General features: G+C 46.8%; 1 protein-coding gene across 7 annotated transcripts in view; it reads left to right on the top strand.

Moving 5' to 3' along the window:
- The window catches only part of FHAD1 (forkhead associated phosphopeptide binding domain 1), a 160,490-nt gene extending 144,224 nt beyond the window's left edge, over positions 1-16,266 (top strand). For 3 of the 7 annotated variants that reach the window (XM_040263983.1, XM_040263986.1, XM_040263985.1), the window contains 6 exons: positions 730-825; positions 1,478-1,698; positions 2,235-2,400; positions 8,613-8,693; positions 11,214-11,267; positions 15,707-16,266. In XM_040263983.1, coding sequence (XP_040119917.1) covers positions 730-825; positions 1,478-1,698; positions 2,235-2,400; positions 8,613-8,693; positions 11,214-11,267; positions 15,707-15,823 — 735 coding nt within the window. In that variant the 3' untranslated portion in view covers positions 15,824-16,266. Of the gene's footprint in view, positions 1-729; positions 826-1,477; positions 1,699-2,234; positions 2,401-3,068; positions 7,751-8,612; positions 8,694-11,213; positions 11,268-15,706 lie in introns of those variants that run through there. The other 4 variants (XM_040263984.1, XM_040263987.1, XM_040263988.1 and 1 more) reach the window with 4 other exon arrangements.
- Positions 16,267-18,045: the final 1,779 nt, after the last annotated feature.

Genomic DNA, 18,045 nt, shown 5'->3' on the forward strand with positions numbered 1-18,045 from the left:
GAAACCTCCAAGGCTGGCAACAATTGAAAGGAGAGAAGGAGCAGGAGAAAGAATAGCCGAGCAAAGGCAACAGGACTCTTGTGTTTCTGAAGCTTATCTTCTCAGCCTCAGTGCTACCAATTTTTTGAGCCAGGCAACTCTTTGTTTGGGGGACTATCCTGTGTGTCACTGGGTGTTTAGCAGCATCCTTGGCCTCTACACACTAGATGCCAGTAGCAGTTGTGACAACCACCAACATGTCCAGGCATTGCTAAATGTCCCAGGTAAAGGGAGAATGCACAGAGTCATCCCCAGCTGAGAACCGCTGGTCTAGAGGGAAGACAGACAGTGACCAAAGAACGAGACTAATGATGTGTCATTTCAAAAAAAGTTATGCTCTTAAGGGATGGGAGCAGAGCTGTAAGAAAGCAGTTCACAGAGGAATCAAACTGGAAGAAGAAACAGCTAGAAGGGGGTGCCAGAGAATGAGATGGCTGGATGGCATCATCAAATCAACGGGCATGAATCTGAGCAAACTGCAGGAGACAGTGAAGGACAGGCAAGCCTGGAGTGCTGCAGTCCATGAGGTTGCAGAGTTGGACATGACTTAGTGATTGAACAACAACAACTGTCAAGTTATTCTTTAGTAACTTTCCGGTTCTTCGGTTATTCTTTGGGTTATTCTTCTGGATGTAGAAAATCATAATGAATACCAAGAGAGAGTTTTTATTTCTTTTTTTTTAATTTCAGCCTCAAAATGGCCTTTCCACCCCAGGGTCCATCATGGCCACTGATAAATTAGGGAAAACAGATGCAACCGAGGCTCTGGATCTCAGTGAAAAGCTGGTATGTACACCTAGCATCAGTCCCCCTCCTGTCCAAACCTGAAACCCCCTCAGGCAGTGTTAACCACCAGATAGCTTAACTAAACATCAACCCTTCATAGATATTTAGTTGTTATTACAGCTCTGTGAGACCCATTTACTATCCCAGCATGGGTTGGAAATTGCATAGTTGAATTCCTTGGAAAACTGGGTAGCAAGAATAAATGTTTCTATCTGTTGTCATTTTCCCCCTGGTTCTCAAAAAGGCATAGCGTAAATGGATGCAGGGAACATGAAAGTCGTATTAAAAGCCCAATTGTACTCCTTTCCAAAGCATGTGTTTCTCTGCAGAAAGTGAATGAAACAGAATTACACTTGCCTCCTTATTAAAGGGCTTCCCAGGTGGCTCAGTGGTAAAGAATCCACCTGCCAGCGCAGGAGATGCAGGTTTGATCTCTGGGTTGGGAAGATCCCCTGGAAGAGGGCATGACAACCCACTCCAGTATTCTTGCCTGGGAAATCCCATGGACAGAGGAGCCTGGCAGGCTGCAGTCTATGGGATCGCAAAGAGTCAGACACAACTGAGTGACTGAGCACAGCACACACACTCCTCATTAAAGCAGCCACCAGTGGTGGTGGACCAAGCCTCTTACCTGCAAAACTCTTTCTCGTAGTACATGGATATGAGCAAAACACTCGGGAGTCTGATGAACATCAAAGATATGTCAGGTCATGTGTCTATGAAACACCTCTCCCCCAAAGAGAGGGAGAGAGTCAACCAGCTTCGACAAAGAGACCTCGATATGGTGTTCGATAAGATCACCCAACTCAAGAACCGCCTGGAAAGAAAAGAGGAGCTTTTGAGAGGATACGAGAAAGACATTGAACAGCTCAGGTAGGGCCCATGTCCCCACAGAAAGGCCCAGACTCCATTCTCCAGGCTAAACCTCAGGGCAGCAGCAGACCTCTGGACCAAGACAGGAGGACAGAGGTCTGGGTGTGCAGAGGAGGCGAGATCATGACTCAGGGTCTGATGGAGGCAAGTCCTCTGGGCCAGAAAGCAGCAGTTAAAGTGCCCTATATTCTCTTAAGGGATTAGGTGCACCTTTTATGAATGTGTCTGATATTTCACCATATGTGTGCTTTTCATAACCCCATCTTATTTTCAGTAGTATCAGTTCCCTGACCCTCCCTGGGAAATTGGGAGGGGCTGGTAATATAACCTGTGTCAGCTTCATGCCACACTTCCACAGCCCATGAGCTATTTATTCTGCCCTCTAGTCCTCAAACTTCATTATTCTCTCCCACTTGTAATGAAACCGCTAAGTTAGGCGTACACAGAAGTATCTTGAGAATCTCCCAGGGCAGGGGCATTGCTGGTAAGTGAGAAAGATGAGGGGAAAAGAGACTTTGTCTCTCCCATGTGCTCAGGCAGAGCAAAGTGTCGGTTCAGATGTACCAGTCACAGGTGGCCAAGCTGGAGGATGACATCTACAAAGAGGCCGAAGAGAAGGCACTGCTCAAGGAGGCCCTGGAGCGCATGGAGCAGCGGCTGCACCAGGAGAAGAGGTTCAACAGGGCGATCAGGCAGCAGAAGGTGAGTGGTGCCTGCTTGGAGCAAAGTCTCTGAGGCTGCCCCTCAGCCCGCTTTGGAAATGGCCAGCTGAGGTCCCAGCGGGATCAGGCAGTACAGAATGCATTTACTGATGCAAAGGAAAATGGCAGAATAGCTTTAGCATCAGACAGACCTAAGTTTAGACTGTAGCTCTTGCATTTACTGTGTGACTTCAGGCAGGTTTCTTAACCACTCTGAGACTCAGAGTCTAGCTTGTCTGTATTTTCTTTCTTTTTAATTTAATTTTTAATTTTATATTGGAGTATAGCTGCTTTACAACTTTGTGTTAGTTTCGGGTGCACAGCAAAGTGAATCAGTTATACATATACATATATCCATTCTTTTTCAGATTCTTTTCCCAGATAGGTTATTATAGAATATTGAGTAGCATTCCCTGTGCTTTACATGGGTCTTTGTTGATTATCTGTTTTATATATGGTGGTGTGTATGTGTTAATTCCAAATGCCTAATTCATCCCCCCTCCACCTTTCCCCTTTGATAACCATAAGTTTGTTTTCAAACTGTGAGTCTGTTTCTGTTTTATGAATAAGCTCACTTGTATCCATTTTTTAGACTCCACATATGAGTGATATCATATGATGCTTGCCTTCCTCTGTCTGCCTGACTTCACTTAGTATGATTCTCTCTAGGCCCGTCCATGTTGCTGCAAATAGCATGATTTCCCTCCTTTTACGGCTGAGTAACATTCCATTGTGTACATGGACCATATCTTCTTTATCCATTCCTGTCGGTGGACATTTAGGTTGCTTCCCTGTCTTGACTGCTATAAACAGTGCCCTCTGAGATTCACCATCTAGCTTGTCTGTATTTTTTTTAACTTTTGATAATTCATGTATTTTACCTTGTTCTTTCTATTCAGATAACTATTTTTCTGCCAGTTTTATTGAGATGTAATTGACATGGTATTGAGTTTAAGGTATACGGCATAATGATGTGACTTCCATGCCACATGAAGTAATTGCCACAATAAGCTTAGCAAACGTTCTGAATTTTTTAAAGTGGTGTCTATTTTTCTTACTTTCATTGTTCTGCCAGGTGCAAGGGACACACAGATGAATAAGTTCTCTGAGAATAAAGATTTTCAATTTGCTATTCTGAGTACACAGAGAATAGTAGACACCCAATAAATATTTGGTACATGGATGGATGGAAGGACAAGTGGATGGATGGATGGATGGATGGATGGATGGATGGATGGATAGATGGTTGGATGGGTGGATGGGTGGACACCAGATCAGTGGATCAGTAGGTGTTCAGGTAGATGAATGATCAGGTGGATAGAGATAGATGAATGTCCTTGAAGGACATATTTTTCAGTGCAGAACATACAGGTAAAGAGCTGATTTCAGGCTGACTTAGTGGGTAAGGGTTCTGTTCAGATCCAGAGAAGGGTACTTGGCTCAGTCTAGAGCATTCAGGCAGTGTTTTCCAAGTGCTGACATTTGTTATGCATTGCAAAGGAGAGTTGGAGTTTGTCCACCAACGGGATGGACAGGTGTGCATTCGAGGCTGTGGGAGCCACAGAGGAAAGGCATGGGGATGAGGGATTTGCTTCCTGGCATGAACTTGGTGAGGCATCGACTTGAGAGACCAAGACTGACACTCAGGCTGGTGATCCAGCTAAGAGGCCACCTCCTCCCCTCATCCTGCTATCTCATCTAGCACATGGCACAAGACTCAGTGGGTCCTGGGGTCAAACCCCCCCCCGCTTACTGTGTGACCTTGTGCAGATCAGTCCCCCTCTCTGAGCCTCACTTTCCTCATCAGTGAATGGGAGTAAGAGCACCTGCCTTGCAGGATTGTTTTGAGGATTGAGTACAACACAGGTAACCCTTCCTATCCAAGCTCTCACCATCTAAACTCAGGACCAAACGGTTTCCGATGCCCAGATACACCTGTCCAGGCTCTGCAGCTTGCAGCTCAGAGCCTGGGACTCAGCTGGTGGATGAGGCTGTCTTCCCTGTGGCCAGCCAACTGAGCAGGTGGTCTCTGAAGTGAGTGCTGCCCCAGACCCAGTAGAGTCTGCTGCCAGAAGTCCCCACACACATCGAGACAGGCATGGGCAGCAGCTGGACACCAGCTCCAGAAGCTCGCTGTAACCCTGTGCCTGCACTGCAGTCAGTAGTGGGGTCTCTGGTCCTCTTGGCAGTTAACACCCGTGACCGTCCACTCCTGTTGTCAGCAGCATGTCACTAGCGCCACTGGGCACGGGCACAGTGACTCCTAAATAGATCAGACTCTCCCTGGCCCTTCTCTCTCACCTAAGGTCGAGCAGATCTCCAGACAGGCTGGATCAGGCAAACAGGGAAAATTACCATAGCCCCCATCTCTTCATGATGTCTGTAGGCATTGGGCTCCACTCATGCTACACAGCCATGATCAGGGTTATTAATGCCTCTGGTAGCCCTGCCTGGTTGTCATGATGATCCCCATTTTACAGATGAGGAAACTGAGGCTTAACGAATTAAAAAAGAGACTTGTCCAAGTTCATAGAGTAGCTGGTAGTTCACAGAATCTTGTTAGTCACTCAGTCATGTCTGACTGTTTGCAACCCTATGGACTGCAGCCTGCCAGGCTCCTCAGCCAATGGGATTTCCTAGGCAAGAATACTGGAGTAGATTGCCATTTCCTTCTCCAGGGGATCTTCCTGACTCAGAGATCAAACCCAGGTCTCCTACATTGCAGGCAGATTCTTTACTGTCTGAGCTACCAAGGAAGTCCCAAGTAGAGCGTTTACCTAGCCCCAGATCTCTCTAGTCCTAGGTCCTGCATTCTTTGCAGGGCTGGCCCCCAGTTGCCTCCTTGTACCTGTTAGTCTTTCTAACTTGAAGCTGTGTATTTTTGCACGCATGCTTGTGTGTATGCCTGTGAGTATGTGCTGTGTGTTTGTATGTGTGTATATTTGTGAATGTGTTGCCTATATGAGCTCTAAGGAGGCCAGGCCTTAGAAGGTCATAGAAGGATGTCTTTCTCAACCAAGAGGTGATGGTCAGATGAATTCCTTGCAGAAGGCTGTCCTCCATTCTGCAAACTTTCCAGGAGGAGGTTTCCAGACAGCAGGCTCTCTGGCTTGTAGCCCCAGAAATGAAAGTGGCTGCTGTCCTGCTCTGAGGGAGCCCAGATATGGTGTTTCTAGTGCTCACCGTTCTGAATTAAACATCACAGACCTCAGTCTGCGTGTGTCATGGGGCTGCCTCGGGCAGAGGACAGTTTCCTTTCACACCAAGCAATGCCAGGGAGAGCTGGGCCACTGACAGAGTTCTGACTTTCCCTTTGATGTGCCCTCTGGAGAGCTCACCCCTCCCTGAGGCATCCCCGGAGCCCCAGGGCTTGGCAGGCGAGGCCCCAAAGCAGAGACACCAGACCACAGAATGGGACAGCAAAGGACCCAAAAAAGGCCATTGTCATTTACTGAAAACCTGAGGATTTACATAATCAGGCTTCACATGCATTATTCATGGGCTGCCTCATTCATACACAATGCAGGGAACGTGCCAGCCTGTTTGGCGCTAGATATCCTTCAGCAGAGAAGGGTCTGAAATGGCCAAGCGGAACCTGTGTCAGGGTCCCCAGAAGAGCTAGAGCTAGGAGCTTTTAAATTCGTGAAATTCACAATTGGAGGAAAGATGTACATGAACTTCAACCACAATCATGGCGTTGCCAATGATATCATTTACTGAGCACTTTAAGTATCATTTACTTTACATCATTTACCAAGGGGCAGGCACCTGCTCCACACCATACAGGCTTCATCTCCCCCATCAACCCCGCAAGGGAAGCTGGTGAGCATCAGCCCACTGGAGAGAGGGGAGGGCTGAGTTGACAGAGGGTACCACTCCCTGGCTGCTCAGCTGCAGAAACAGGATTCCCTCCCAGCTGCTGCCCTCTCCAGCCCACATTCACTTTCCCACACCCCTTCCTTCGGCGTCTCCCTTACCCAGGTGCCTGCCTCCTATTTCTCTCACCATTGCTCCCAGAGTATTCACTCCAGGACTCGGGTTTGTATTTGAAGCTTATTACTATGTCATCAGAAATCCCTGTTTGTCAGGAAGAAAAAATAATAAACTTTACAGTCTTGCTGGATTCTAAAGGGCAAGTGCATACATTCGTCTTGGCATCAGTTCCTTCCAGGGAGTATGTCTTCATTGTTTTTAAGTGGAAATTAACAGAAAATAAAATTCCTCTTTCCTAAGTTTTACACCTAGTATTTTCACAAGGAGCCTTATTTTTTTGCCTCCTATACAAAACTTTGAAACTGTTCACCCTGTTCATTGAGCTCGCAGGGTTGAAGCACTGAGAGATGAAATTAACACATCTGAAGCTTCAGAATCCACCACCCCCCACCCCCACTCCCACCCCCCCAAAATGTAGTTTGTCGTCTTAAATGTTTGACCATGTCTTCACTAAGCACCACCTTCCAGAATCAAAAGTCGTATTTCCGCACTAATACCTCTGGCCGTGAACGTGAGACTTGATATGAAAGGCTGGGCATTCACAGAGAACCCGGTGGTCATCACCAGGGGCTCTGGAAGGCGCTGAGTCTGTGGCTCTCTCCACGTGGCAGAGAGAAGGGACCCTGGCCCAGGCCGAGCTCAGGCTAATCCACGTCCAAGTCACTCGAGAAGCCCGCAGTGTCTCTCAGAGGCGGGAGGTGGAGTCAAACAAACAGCAGTCCAGCCCCGCCCCTGCCCCTAGAGACCCTTGAGTAGGTGGCTTGACCTCTGTATCTCACGTTCCTCAACCAAAACAACCAAAGATGGTAACAAGAGGCCCGCTCCGTGGGGCAGCGGGAGGGTTAAATGGCAAAATGCCCGCAGTGCCTGGCATACGGCAAGCCCCTTTTCTAAGGGGAAGAATAGCTAGCCCATGGATGGGTGGGGATTCCTGCGTTTCTTTCAGGGAGCTTCCTGCCAGCTGACGCCGTCCCTGGTCCTCCCTAAGCCGGCTGCTCCTGTGACGCTCTTTTCTCCTCGGTGAATACCACTCGGGGCCCAGCCAAGAAAGGACCCAGATACCTTTTGTGAATGGCCTAATGCTGGGGTTTTTCAATAGGAAAATTTTTAAATGCACAGAAGTGGCCATTTGAAAAGCACGCAAACCCTTTTACTTAGGGCTTGAAGTCTAAGAAAGGCTGAAGGGCACCGGCTGCTTCTGGCAGAAACCCGGTCACTAACCTGCCAATCAAATCTCCAGCCAATGAAGTCCTGCCTAGGGGGCATGGCCACCACTTTGCCTGTGGCCTCAGCCCAGCGAGCGAGCGTGTGTGATTAAGTCACTCAGTCGGGTCCCACTCTTTGCGACTCCATGGACTATTAGCCCGTCAGGCTCCTCCGTCCATGGGATTATCCTGGCAAGAATACTGGAGTGGGTTGCATTTTTTTTTCCTCCAGGGGAATCTTCCTGACACAGGGGTCGAACCAGCGGCTCCTGCATTAGCAGACATTCTTTACCGCTCCGCCACCTGGGAAGCCCCCTCAGCCAGGCAGGAGCCCCTAAAGTTCCTTCTGCTTAATTAGCTCTGCTGCTGCTAAGTCGCTTCAGTCGTGTCCGACTCTGTGTGACCCCGTGGACTGCAGCCTACCAGGTTCCTCTGTCCATGGGATTTTCCAGGCAAGAGTACTGGAGTGGGTTGCCATTGCCTTCTCCTTTAATTAGCTCACGTCCCTTGTTTTTAAGATGAGAATAAAAATGGCACCTAACTCAATAGCCTTGGATGAAATGGGAGGTTGCATACAAAACCCTTAGTACATGGGAGCACATAGGATACATGCTCACCTGCCATCACGCTTATCCTCACGCTTCTATTTAACTCACTATTTTCCAGGATTTCCTTGGGCCTGCGTATTCTCAAGATCCTGGTTTCCTCAGCATCACTTGCATGTTTTTAGCCAACAAGTAGGAATTGGTAGATGTTGTGTAGGAGGAGCGTGTGATGGGAGTGGCTTGTGGATGGTACTCTCCTGCCCACGACGATGAAGTAGGGCAATGTGGCTAGGCTGGTGCAGCATACAGACAGAGGATGGCTAAAGAAAAAGACCCTCACCTGCCCCCTTCTTCTGCCCACTAATCCCAGTGAATCCCAGCATCTCCTAGCAACCTCAGAGGTGTGTCCCCAAATGGAACAAGTGGGGACACACTGAACACTGTCTTGCTCACCTGATATTTTCACTTAGGAACGTTTAGAGGACCTCGAACAGAGAAATGCCAAAGAGTCAGCAGCTTGCAACTGTTCCTTCAAAGAGAAAGAGAGGCAGGTACAGAGACCCTTTCTGATCTTTGCAGCCAGACACAAAGTAGATACCTTATTTTCAAAGGGCAAGAGCTTGTGGGGTGCAAATGCCAGCATGGGCAGCCCAAAAACATTCCACCCTCCTCCACTCCCTTCCCCTCCCCCACCCCAGCCCCTGCCCCAGCCCCTTCTCCTGCCTGCAACCTGCACAAGGGACCTGAGAGACCCAGGATCTGGAAGTGAGAGAAGGCAGAAGGGCAGCGCAACCATCCTGGGTGCTAAAAGATTTGGGGACATAGAGATGAAACCATAAGAAAAGAAGGTAGGAGTGGGGAATCCCAGAAACCTCTGCCCTAAGAATGAAGTACAGTAGGTGGAAGGAGGGGGGATGGTACAAAATGGAGCCAAAGATAAGGATGAAGGTGCCTGTTATAACACCCCCTCGCCTGCCAAAGGGGAGCCCCATTAGACAGTGGGCTTTCTGGTAGCCAATGGGAAATGGAAAACCCAGCATGGTCCAGAGTTCACTGTATACATGAGATATGATGAGTGTGATGCTCAGAAGTGTTCCTAGAACAAAGACAATTCTGGATTCTTCTCCAGAGAGGACATTGTGTGGTGTGATGAGCAACACCCCTAAGAATAGCAGTGCAGTGCTAGCTGGGTCATGGCTGTGCACAGATCTTGAGACAGACTGATGACATCATATCCCAGTGAGTCCAGGAAAAGCATGTGCACACAGGCCAGGCTCTGCCCTTCAGTGCCCAGCCATCCACTGATTGGACCTAACCCAAAAAGGTATTTCAGAGCAGTGTTCAAACTGGGGTTCCCTGGAGCCCTTGGGTGCCATTGGAAGGGGATGACTCTCAACACACACACACCTTTCTCCCACCAGAGAAGCTCTCCATTGTCTGTTTTAAACCCCAAGTTCCTCTTGGAATTTTGCTTGGATAAAAGGTTTAGGGGAAAAATGTGGGGGTGGGATGGGAAGGAAGGAGGTTGTTGGTTTAATACCATTGCTTTATAATATCTGGAAATTTGGATAGTGACTGCCTCAACTGAGTTTGTGATAAATATTGAGTGGCTGCAGGCTCAAGGCGTTCTCCATGAAAAATGCCTGGAGGACAACTATCTGTTCGATATGGGTGCATTACCCTTCATGGACAGTCCTCTGAGGGGAGAGTTAGTGTCCTTCAGGGAGAGTGGAAGAGACTTACTAGTACCTATGACCTGTCCCAAAAGATGGCCTTACTTGCTCCATGAATTTTATGAATGCCCAGTAGCATTGCCAGATTTGAGGGGGGGTGGGGTGGGGAACAAAACAGCATGCCCAGGATGTGTTGTTTTAATTGCAGATAAACAACAAACAGTTATTAAGTATAAATATGTTCCAAATATTGCACGGTGGCATACTCATAGTAAAAAGTATTTTGGTTTCATTCTGAAATTCAGATTGAACTGGGAATCCTGTATTTTATCTGACAACCCCTCCAGCACTTACTGAGCACCAACTAGATACCAGGCGGGGAGGTTCTGAAGCAGGTGTCGCAAGATGGCAGCCCACAGACATATTTCATTTGACTCATGGGATTTTTCTGGGTACATTTCAAAGTAGGGCAGTTTAACAGAATACTCCAGATTTCCAGCTTCTCTGGGAAACTTGCAAGATCTGGGGATACTAGGCCCACAGTCCCACAAGCCACCATCACAAGCCTCTGTCTTCCAGGCCCCTTAGCGCTGGACTCATGGACTTGCTGCCACCCCTCCCCGGGCTCACCTCACCCATTTCCTTTACTTCCCTGGCCCCTGTAGGAATCAGGTTGGTGACCCCAGCTGATGCTCAGGGCTCTCTGAGAAAGGCCCCTTCCTGACACTCCTACACATTCACCTGCAGGACGTCGGTCTGCAAGGGGGACCCCAGTTCCCTCTCCCTTTGGTGTCTCCAGTGTCTCGGGGATGCTCTTTCTTTGAAGAACTGTCCCTGAGGTGAAGAGTCTTGAGCAGATCAGGGCAGCAATAGTTATCAAACCCCAGGGGAGGGGCAAGCTCCAGATTCTCGGTGACGGCTTCCCAACAGGCCCCCAGGGTCCCTGCCAGGGAGGTTAAACACTGGGGCTTTTGTCATGCCTAGGCCATTTGGTGGAAACCACTGCACATGTACAGCCTCTTCTAGTGACCTGGAAGGCTGTGCTTCCCCCTAGAGCAGATCTGCCCTCCAGGGAGAATATAGCATCCTTCATAGCCTTCTTGGTTGACCCACCTCCGTCTCTACTGGAATCTGGAACAGAGATCTCTAAGAGGTTCAGCAGGACAGTGTAGCGTTGCCCCAAAGCCACATCCCATTCTACAGACACTCCTCCCCCCGCCGCCATCCTTATCCCCTCCCTCTTCTGCAGACCCTCATCCTCATGTCCTCACCTAGGAAGGCTCAACATTTCATCCAAATGGGTAGCATCCGAAACTTGAGAAAAATCTGTTTTTCTTTGATGCAAAAGACAAAGCAGAGCATGAGCTAAAATTTGTCAATATTCTTTCTGTGTTAAAGAGACGAATGTTTGTAGAGGCGGTGAAGCACAAGATGCAGAACGCAAATTTCCAGGTGAGCCAGGAGAGGAGAGAAGAGAGAAAACCGCAGAACATCAGCAGGAAGCCCAGTTGACAGTGACACTGTATCTATCGTGTACTGAGCATTTAGCATGAGCCCTGCACGCAGAGCTAAGCACCCGGCCTGCAGTACCTCATTCAAGCCTCACAACAACCCTGTGGGGGGTAGGTTTTGTTATGGCACCCGATTCTCAGATGAGGTGTCTGAGGCTTAGAGACCATTTGTCCAGAGCCACGCTGCTAAGTAGGAGACATCTGACACCCAGGTGAGAGTGCTGGCTTTTCTTCCTTGAGGTTATAAACTTCCAGGTAATAAACCTGATAACACTTCTGAAGGCATTTCTCTTGAGTTTCACAGAAGCGTCCTCTAAAATTCTTTTAAAAGTTGAGAATTAGGACTTTGAAATCTTGAGCATGTTGAAACATTGCCATTGACAAATCAGCCCTGCCTGGAACTGGAATTAAGCCAATCCACGTTCCCACTTTGCAGAAAGTAGAGGCGAGCTCTCAGGGAGCTTGAAAGCTGAACACATTTTGGTTGAGTAAGAGAGAAGAGACATATTCAAGTTTGATAAAAGGCCACAGTCATTCTGAAGCAACCAAATTATCATTGGTAGAAGAAACAAAGATATTCTAGGTGAGGGATATATTTGGAAAACGGAAGCTTCTTCTCAACCAGCATCCTTGTTCTAAGGCCAGAAGATGGTTACTGTCCCAGAGCAGGACATTAAAATGACAGAGAGCATCCTGGGGGCCCCTATGGATCTCAGACCTTTGCCACTCTGCAAAGTGGAAATTTTGGGAAGTTTGTTACTTATTCATTCACGTATATGACTGAAGCGGAGAAGGAAGAAAGAGCCCTAAGCTAGGTTTTGTCTGAGGACCACCTGGGGATGTAAAATGACAGAGGGGATATTGACATGGGTCCCAGATGTTGTGGGAACACTGTGCTTCTCAGAGATATAAGACCCCCTGGCATTTCATGCTGCCTTTGGCTTTAACAGAGTAGGGGCAAATGGTGCTTTGGCTGAGGGCAAAGAGCCAGCTTCCCATTTTCCTTGCACTCCAGTCCCAGCTTAGAAGTTGGTGTCTGAGATCTCCTTGGTACAGAAAGGTTTCCTCCAGGTTCCCTACCAAGTGTAGCTTGGGCGACTCCTTCCTCCAGAGTGGACCTGGAGTCCTTCAGGCTGTGGAGTCACCAGAACCACATTGATAAAGATGGGACGTATAAAGTTTGCTCTCTCAGTCTCGCATAAGAGACTCCCAGAGAGTCTCAGCCTTTCTCATGACAGAGTCCCCATCTCTGGGACGCTTCAGAACACTAGCACATTATTCCTTTTTAAGATCCTAGGGGATTCATATCGATTTTATTTTATTTTTCCTCTGCAGCTAACAGTCTTCTATAATTATCAATCGTATGCTAAAGGGAAAAGTCTTCTAGTTAATAAATTGAATACCTAGTCTAGGCCACATACTGTGCTAGGAACTGGGGACAGAAAAATGAACAAAGAGATACTACCCCAGCCTTCATTCATTCAACGAATATTTGTTGAGAGGCCTGTGATATGGCGGGTAATATTCAGGTGTCAGGATTCAATCCCATTCTCAATGGCAGCAATATCACCCCTGAGAGGGCAAAACTCTACTTTTTTAATGTATAAAGCACAGAAATACACACAGTGCTGTCTGTAATAATCAAATTTCACGGAGGTGAGAACTTGCCACCTCAGCGGTAAAGAATCCACCTGCAATGCAGGAGATGCGGATTCGATCCCTGGGCTGGGGAGATCCCTTTAGAAGGAAATGGCAACCCACTCCAATGTTCTTGCCTGGGAAATCCCATGGACAGAGGAGCCTGGTGGACTACAGTCCATGGGATCTCAAAAGGATTGGACACGACTTAGAGGCTAAACAACAACAAAAGTGATTAGGAAAAATTGTCTAAGAAGGCTTCTTAAGGAAAAGGATGATAATGAAAAAAAGAAGGAGAAACGCCACGTTAGATCAATGAAGAAACATGTAAAACTCCCAGTCTTTCATGGCTTTTTATTCTGGGGCAAATAAATTAAACAAATATTGGGTTGGATAAAAAGTTAATTCAGGTTTTACCATTAAAATGTTATGGAAAAACCCAGATTAACTTTTTGGCCAATGCAGTACTTTCTGAGTTGTTCCTGAGTTTAGGAACACTTTTCACAGGGACCTCTCCATCCCCCTCCCCAGGCCAAGGACCAGGAGAGGCCTCCATGAAGTAGAGATGTTTAAAACCAAGACCTGAGGTGGTGTGGGAATGAACTGGGATCTTTGTGCCCAAATCTGCCACTCCAATATGCCCTGAGTATTAACTGGAATTATCCCAGTTAATTTCCAAATTTCCAATTTATTTTTTTTAATTAATTAATTTAATTTTTACTTTATAATATTGTAGCGGTTTTGCCATACACTGACATGAGTCCACCATGGGTGTACATGTGTTCCCCATCCTGAACCCCCCTCCCATTACACTGTTGGTGGGAATGCAAGCTAGTACAGCCACTATGGAGAACAGTGTGGAGATTCCTTAAAAAACTGGAAATAGAACTGCCAAATTTCCAATTTAAATGTCCTTATTTAAATGACAGCCTCCTATCCTGGCCTTGTTCTTCTAAGGGTGAGCCGGGAATGCAATTCCAAACATGCAGGATGAATGCTTATTGCTATGGGAGGTCCCTGGCCAGGGACAGACCCAGCCAGACTTCCCCCACCCCTCGGGCCCACACTTGAATTTTCACATTTCCCATTCTTCACCCCTTCCTTTTCCCAGTTCAGCCATCCCCTCTGCCTTTTGCTGTCCCCGACCTCATCACTCAAAAAAGTTGACCAAAGCTTGCTCTGTGGTGCTTCCCACCTCAAGCTCATGGCAGACCTGGGACTTGGGGGACCCTGGGACTAAGGAATCTTCATTTTTAACAAACACCCAGACTCTCGCTCTGACAGCCAGCCCCACACCAGGTCAGGGCACTGGCCCTGGGGACCCATCCAATTTTATTGAAAATCTAACTAAAAAGGATACAAAGGAAAACTGGTTTAGAGGCAAAAGATTCTCAACATTTGCTATCTGTTTTCCTTTTATCTGGGCATTCCCACCAATATTTATTCTGTGGGCTAGTGTAGAGATGTTAGCCTACCTCACCCTGAAATGTTTTCCTGCAATGATTTTGAAAGCAATCTCAAAGCACATTTCAAGGCTCCTGGCACCCATTGGCATAGGTCAGGCACAGAACGTGATTTTTAAGCCTGTCTTAAAATGAAAAGAGTTACAGAGATGGTCCTACCAGCCCCTTCCATTTAAATCCACCCAGAACCTCCTCTCAACCCCTGAGGAAGACAGGACATTCTGGTCCCTATCTGACAGGTGAGGAGACCGAGGATCACGCTTTCAGAGGCAGAGCTGAAACTTGACTACCTGTAGGCCTGCAGGCCCTCTTTCCCCAGGGGCATGAGTTGGAGTCAAAAACTTGCAGGAAGTAGGGCTGGTGATGTGAAGCCTGCTGGAAAGTAACTTGCAAGTTACAATCGTATCTACAGTATAAACAGAACCGTGCGAGAGAGAGGTTATTGGGTTGCAATGAATAGAAACCTATTCAGAAAGAGGGAGGAGGCTTTTATAAGAATGTAAGAGTGAGTGCCTCATAAATACTGAGAGCTGAGAGAGAGCCTGGCCTCAGAAGAGAACTGGTAGGCCGTCATCTCCCTAGCATCATCTGTCTTACACATAAACACACAGAGAGAGCTCATATCACCTCTCTGTGCCTAAATCTCCCCTGATCTCATCTATCTATGGTCATGTGATAAAAAGGGATGACCTCACGGTCCCCCAGTTCAAAGAACCAGCTCAGGTAGTATGTAGCATCATAGAGCCCATAATCCTAAATCCTAGGAGTGACCATCTGAAAAGCCGAGCCTGTGCCAAAGTGCCCGATCAGCTAAGACCAGGGACAGAGTCATACTCATGACTGCCCCAAGCCAGGGGCAGTGCTTAGAATAGGGTTAGACAGATTCCCCTTGAATATCCTACATTTTCTCCTCCTAAGACATCAGAGACATAAGACATTCAGTTTAGTAACAGCTTTTCGAGAGAAAGTCCATCCCAATGAATGTGCCCATAATCAGAAACTCCTGGTTTCAAAAACAAACAAACAAAAAAAAAGAAAATATAAGAAGAGAAAGCGTTATCTTTATATCTGGAAGGGAGTACACTGCAATGTCAATAAGGTTACCTGTGGGTAGTGTGAGAATAGTGGATTATTTTAGCTTCTTTTTGCACACATCTATGTCTGTATATAATTTATTTTTTACAAATACTTTATTTTGAGTAAAAAAGTCCATTTGAGTGGTATATTTGGGGATCTCCTTACAATTGTCAAGTTTGTGCATTTGTTGCTCTTGTTGAAGGTCGGAGCCAGAAAAGCCACTGCAAAGATGGACCAAGAAAGAGAGATGCTAAAGAGAGAGATGTCCAGCAAGTCCAGCCAGAGCCTTCTGTTTTCTAAGCCTGGTGGAAGGAACTAGAAACATCATCCCACCGAGTCTCGTGAGATCCTCCTCCATGAATCAGAGAGACTCTTCCGCACTAAATCACAAAGACAGTTTTTTAGGACTTAAAAGATTGTTACCCTATGTGTTGCTTCCTAGACTGGTATTTTGCACAGTGCAATTTTTCAGAGTGTGTGGGGAGAGGGGCTCTTTTCACAGCTATCTACGAATGTAAACGCACTCGGGCATATGAAGAATTAGTTCAAAATTCCGACTCCTAGGCCCAGTAGATAAACTTATGTGTCTGGGATGTGACGTACCCAAATGTCACACCTCCACGGAGCCGCAAGAAACCCACAGTTGAGAAAACCCAGGGCATGTTACTGGGGCCACAGGACAGAAGGGTAACCTCAGGGGCTGCGGGGGCCACGGTATAGTACACTTATATATGAATTTCTTATAATAAATTTGAACACCAACCTGTTTTTATCACTTCTATAACAATGAGTCACATGTATATGGCACTCTGCTGTTTTCAAAACCCATCTCATCTAATCTTCCTCCAAGCCCTGGGAGGTAAATAGTATTATATTCCCCATTTTACAAATGAGGAAGCTGAGGTCCAGAAAAGTTAAATGGCCCATCTAAAGTCACACAGGTAAGAAACTCAAGGGTTGGGTCTGGAACCCAGGTATTTAACCCCCGTCTCGCACTGCCCATTCTGTCACAGCAGGATAAGCCCAGTAGTTCAAGTCACAGGCCATCAGGACAGACCAAGTACCCAGTCACCAAAGGGCACACACTGCCCAGGTGGACACACTCTTTCCATGGTATTTGGAGAGACTTTCATTTTTGCCCTCTCTGCAGCCATCTGTCCTCTCCCTGCCTTTCTTATATGGCCAAGACTACCAAATAAAATGGGAGGAACAGCAGAAATCATGAATATCACTAATTTTTTTAATTTTAAAAAGCCACAATGAAAATATTTTTATATTTAAAAACCAAATGCCTTCTTTATACTGATTAAAACTAGAAGGAAATAGGAAAAATTATTTGTGTGATATTTCACTAAAGGTACATCTTACACAGTGAGAAGGTACATCTTACACATGACCTTAAAAATAATCTTGAAGGGAATTCCCTGGTGATCCAGTGTTTAAGGCTCCATGCTTTCAAGGCAGGGGGTGCAGGTTCAGTCCCTGATCAAGGAACTAAGATCCCATATGCCTCATGGTGGTGCAGCCAAAAAAAATAAATTTTTTAAAAAGTTTTAAATTATTTTAAAAAAAAATAATAGTAATCTTGAAAACCCCAGTTTTCCATAAAAATATGATATTACTTTCAATGGCACCCCACTCCAGTACTCTTGCCTGGAGAATCCCATGGACAGAGGAGCCTGGTAGGCTGCAGTCCATGGGGTCGCTAAAGTCAGACACGACTGAGCGACTTCACTTTCACTTTTCACTTTCATGCATTGGAGAAGGAACTGGCAACCCACTCCAGTGTTCTTGCCTGGAAAATCCCAGGGACGGTGGAGCCTGGTCGGCTGCCTGTCTATGGGCTCGCACAGAGTCGGACAGGACAGAAGTGACTTAGCAGCAGCGGCATACTGCACCACATCCCCAAAATCCAAAAAGCAGTCTCCAGCACCAGAAAAGATCACTGGGTTAGACAGTAGTTAAGAAGCTGGCTAATGTTTGGAAGCCAAATTGTGTGGTGGTGGGGGAAATACTTAATCTCATTGAACATGAATATTTGAATTTGCAGAAGTCAAATGTGATGCCTCTGTGACTCCATTGTATTTTAGGTCTCTCAAAGGACATGTTAATTTTATCATATCAACTTTGCAACCCACGATGGTGATTTCCTTTCTTCACTCCTTGAACTAGATGGTTCTTTGGGTATCACCTCAGCCACATACCCCTTTCTCAGAGAATGCACACTGCCCCCCCCCAATCAGGTTTACCCTAGCTAATGCTGCTCTCTTGGCCACAGCTGGTTGGCTGAGCAGTAGATAGTCTACCCAAGCCAGACCAATCAGGTTTCACTTCTAACCCAAGCTGGGCCAATCAGTACCTCCACCCTTGGTATTAGAAGTAGGGCACAGGATCACCACACAGGTTAGTAGTGGTATGGAGCTGAGGTCTTGATGCAGTTCCCAGCTGGTGTGGCCATTTCTTCCACTGTGTTTGAAGAAACAAAGCCAGTCTAAAATGAGACAGCCGGGATAGATAAACAAGTGGAGACAAGAAACCGAG

This window comes from Oryx dammah, unplaced genomic scaffold (assembly GCF_014754425.2).
Source record: "Oryx dammah isolate SB20612 unplaced genomic scaffold, SCBI_Odam_1.1 HiC_scaffold_21, whole genome shotgun sequence".
Taxonomy (NCBI): Eukaryota; Metazoa; Chordata; class Mammalia; order Artiodactyla; family Bovidae; genus Oryx; species Oryx dammah.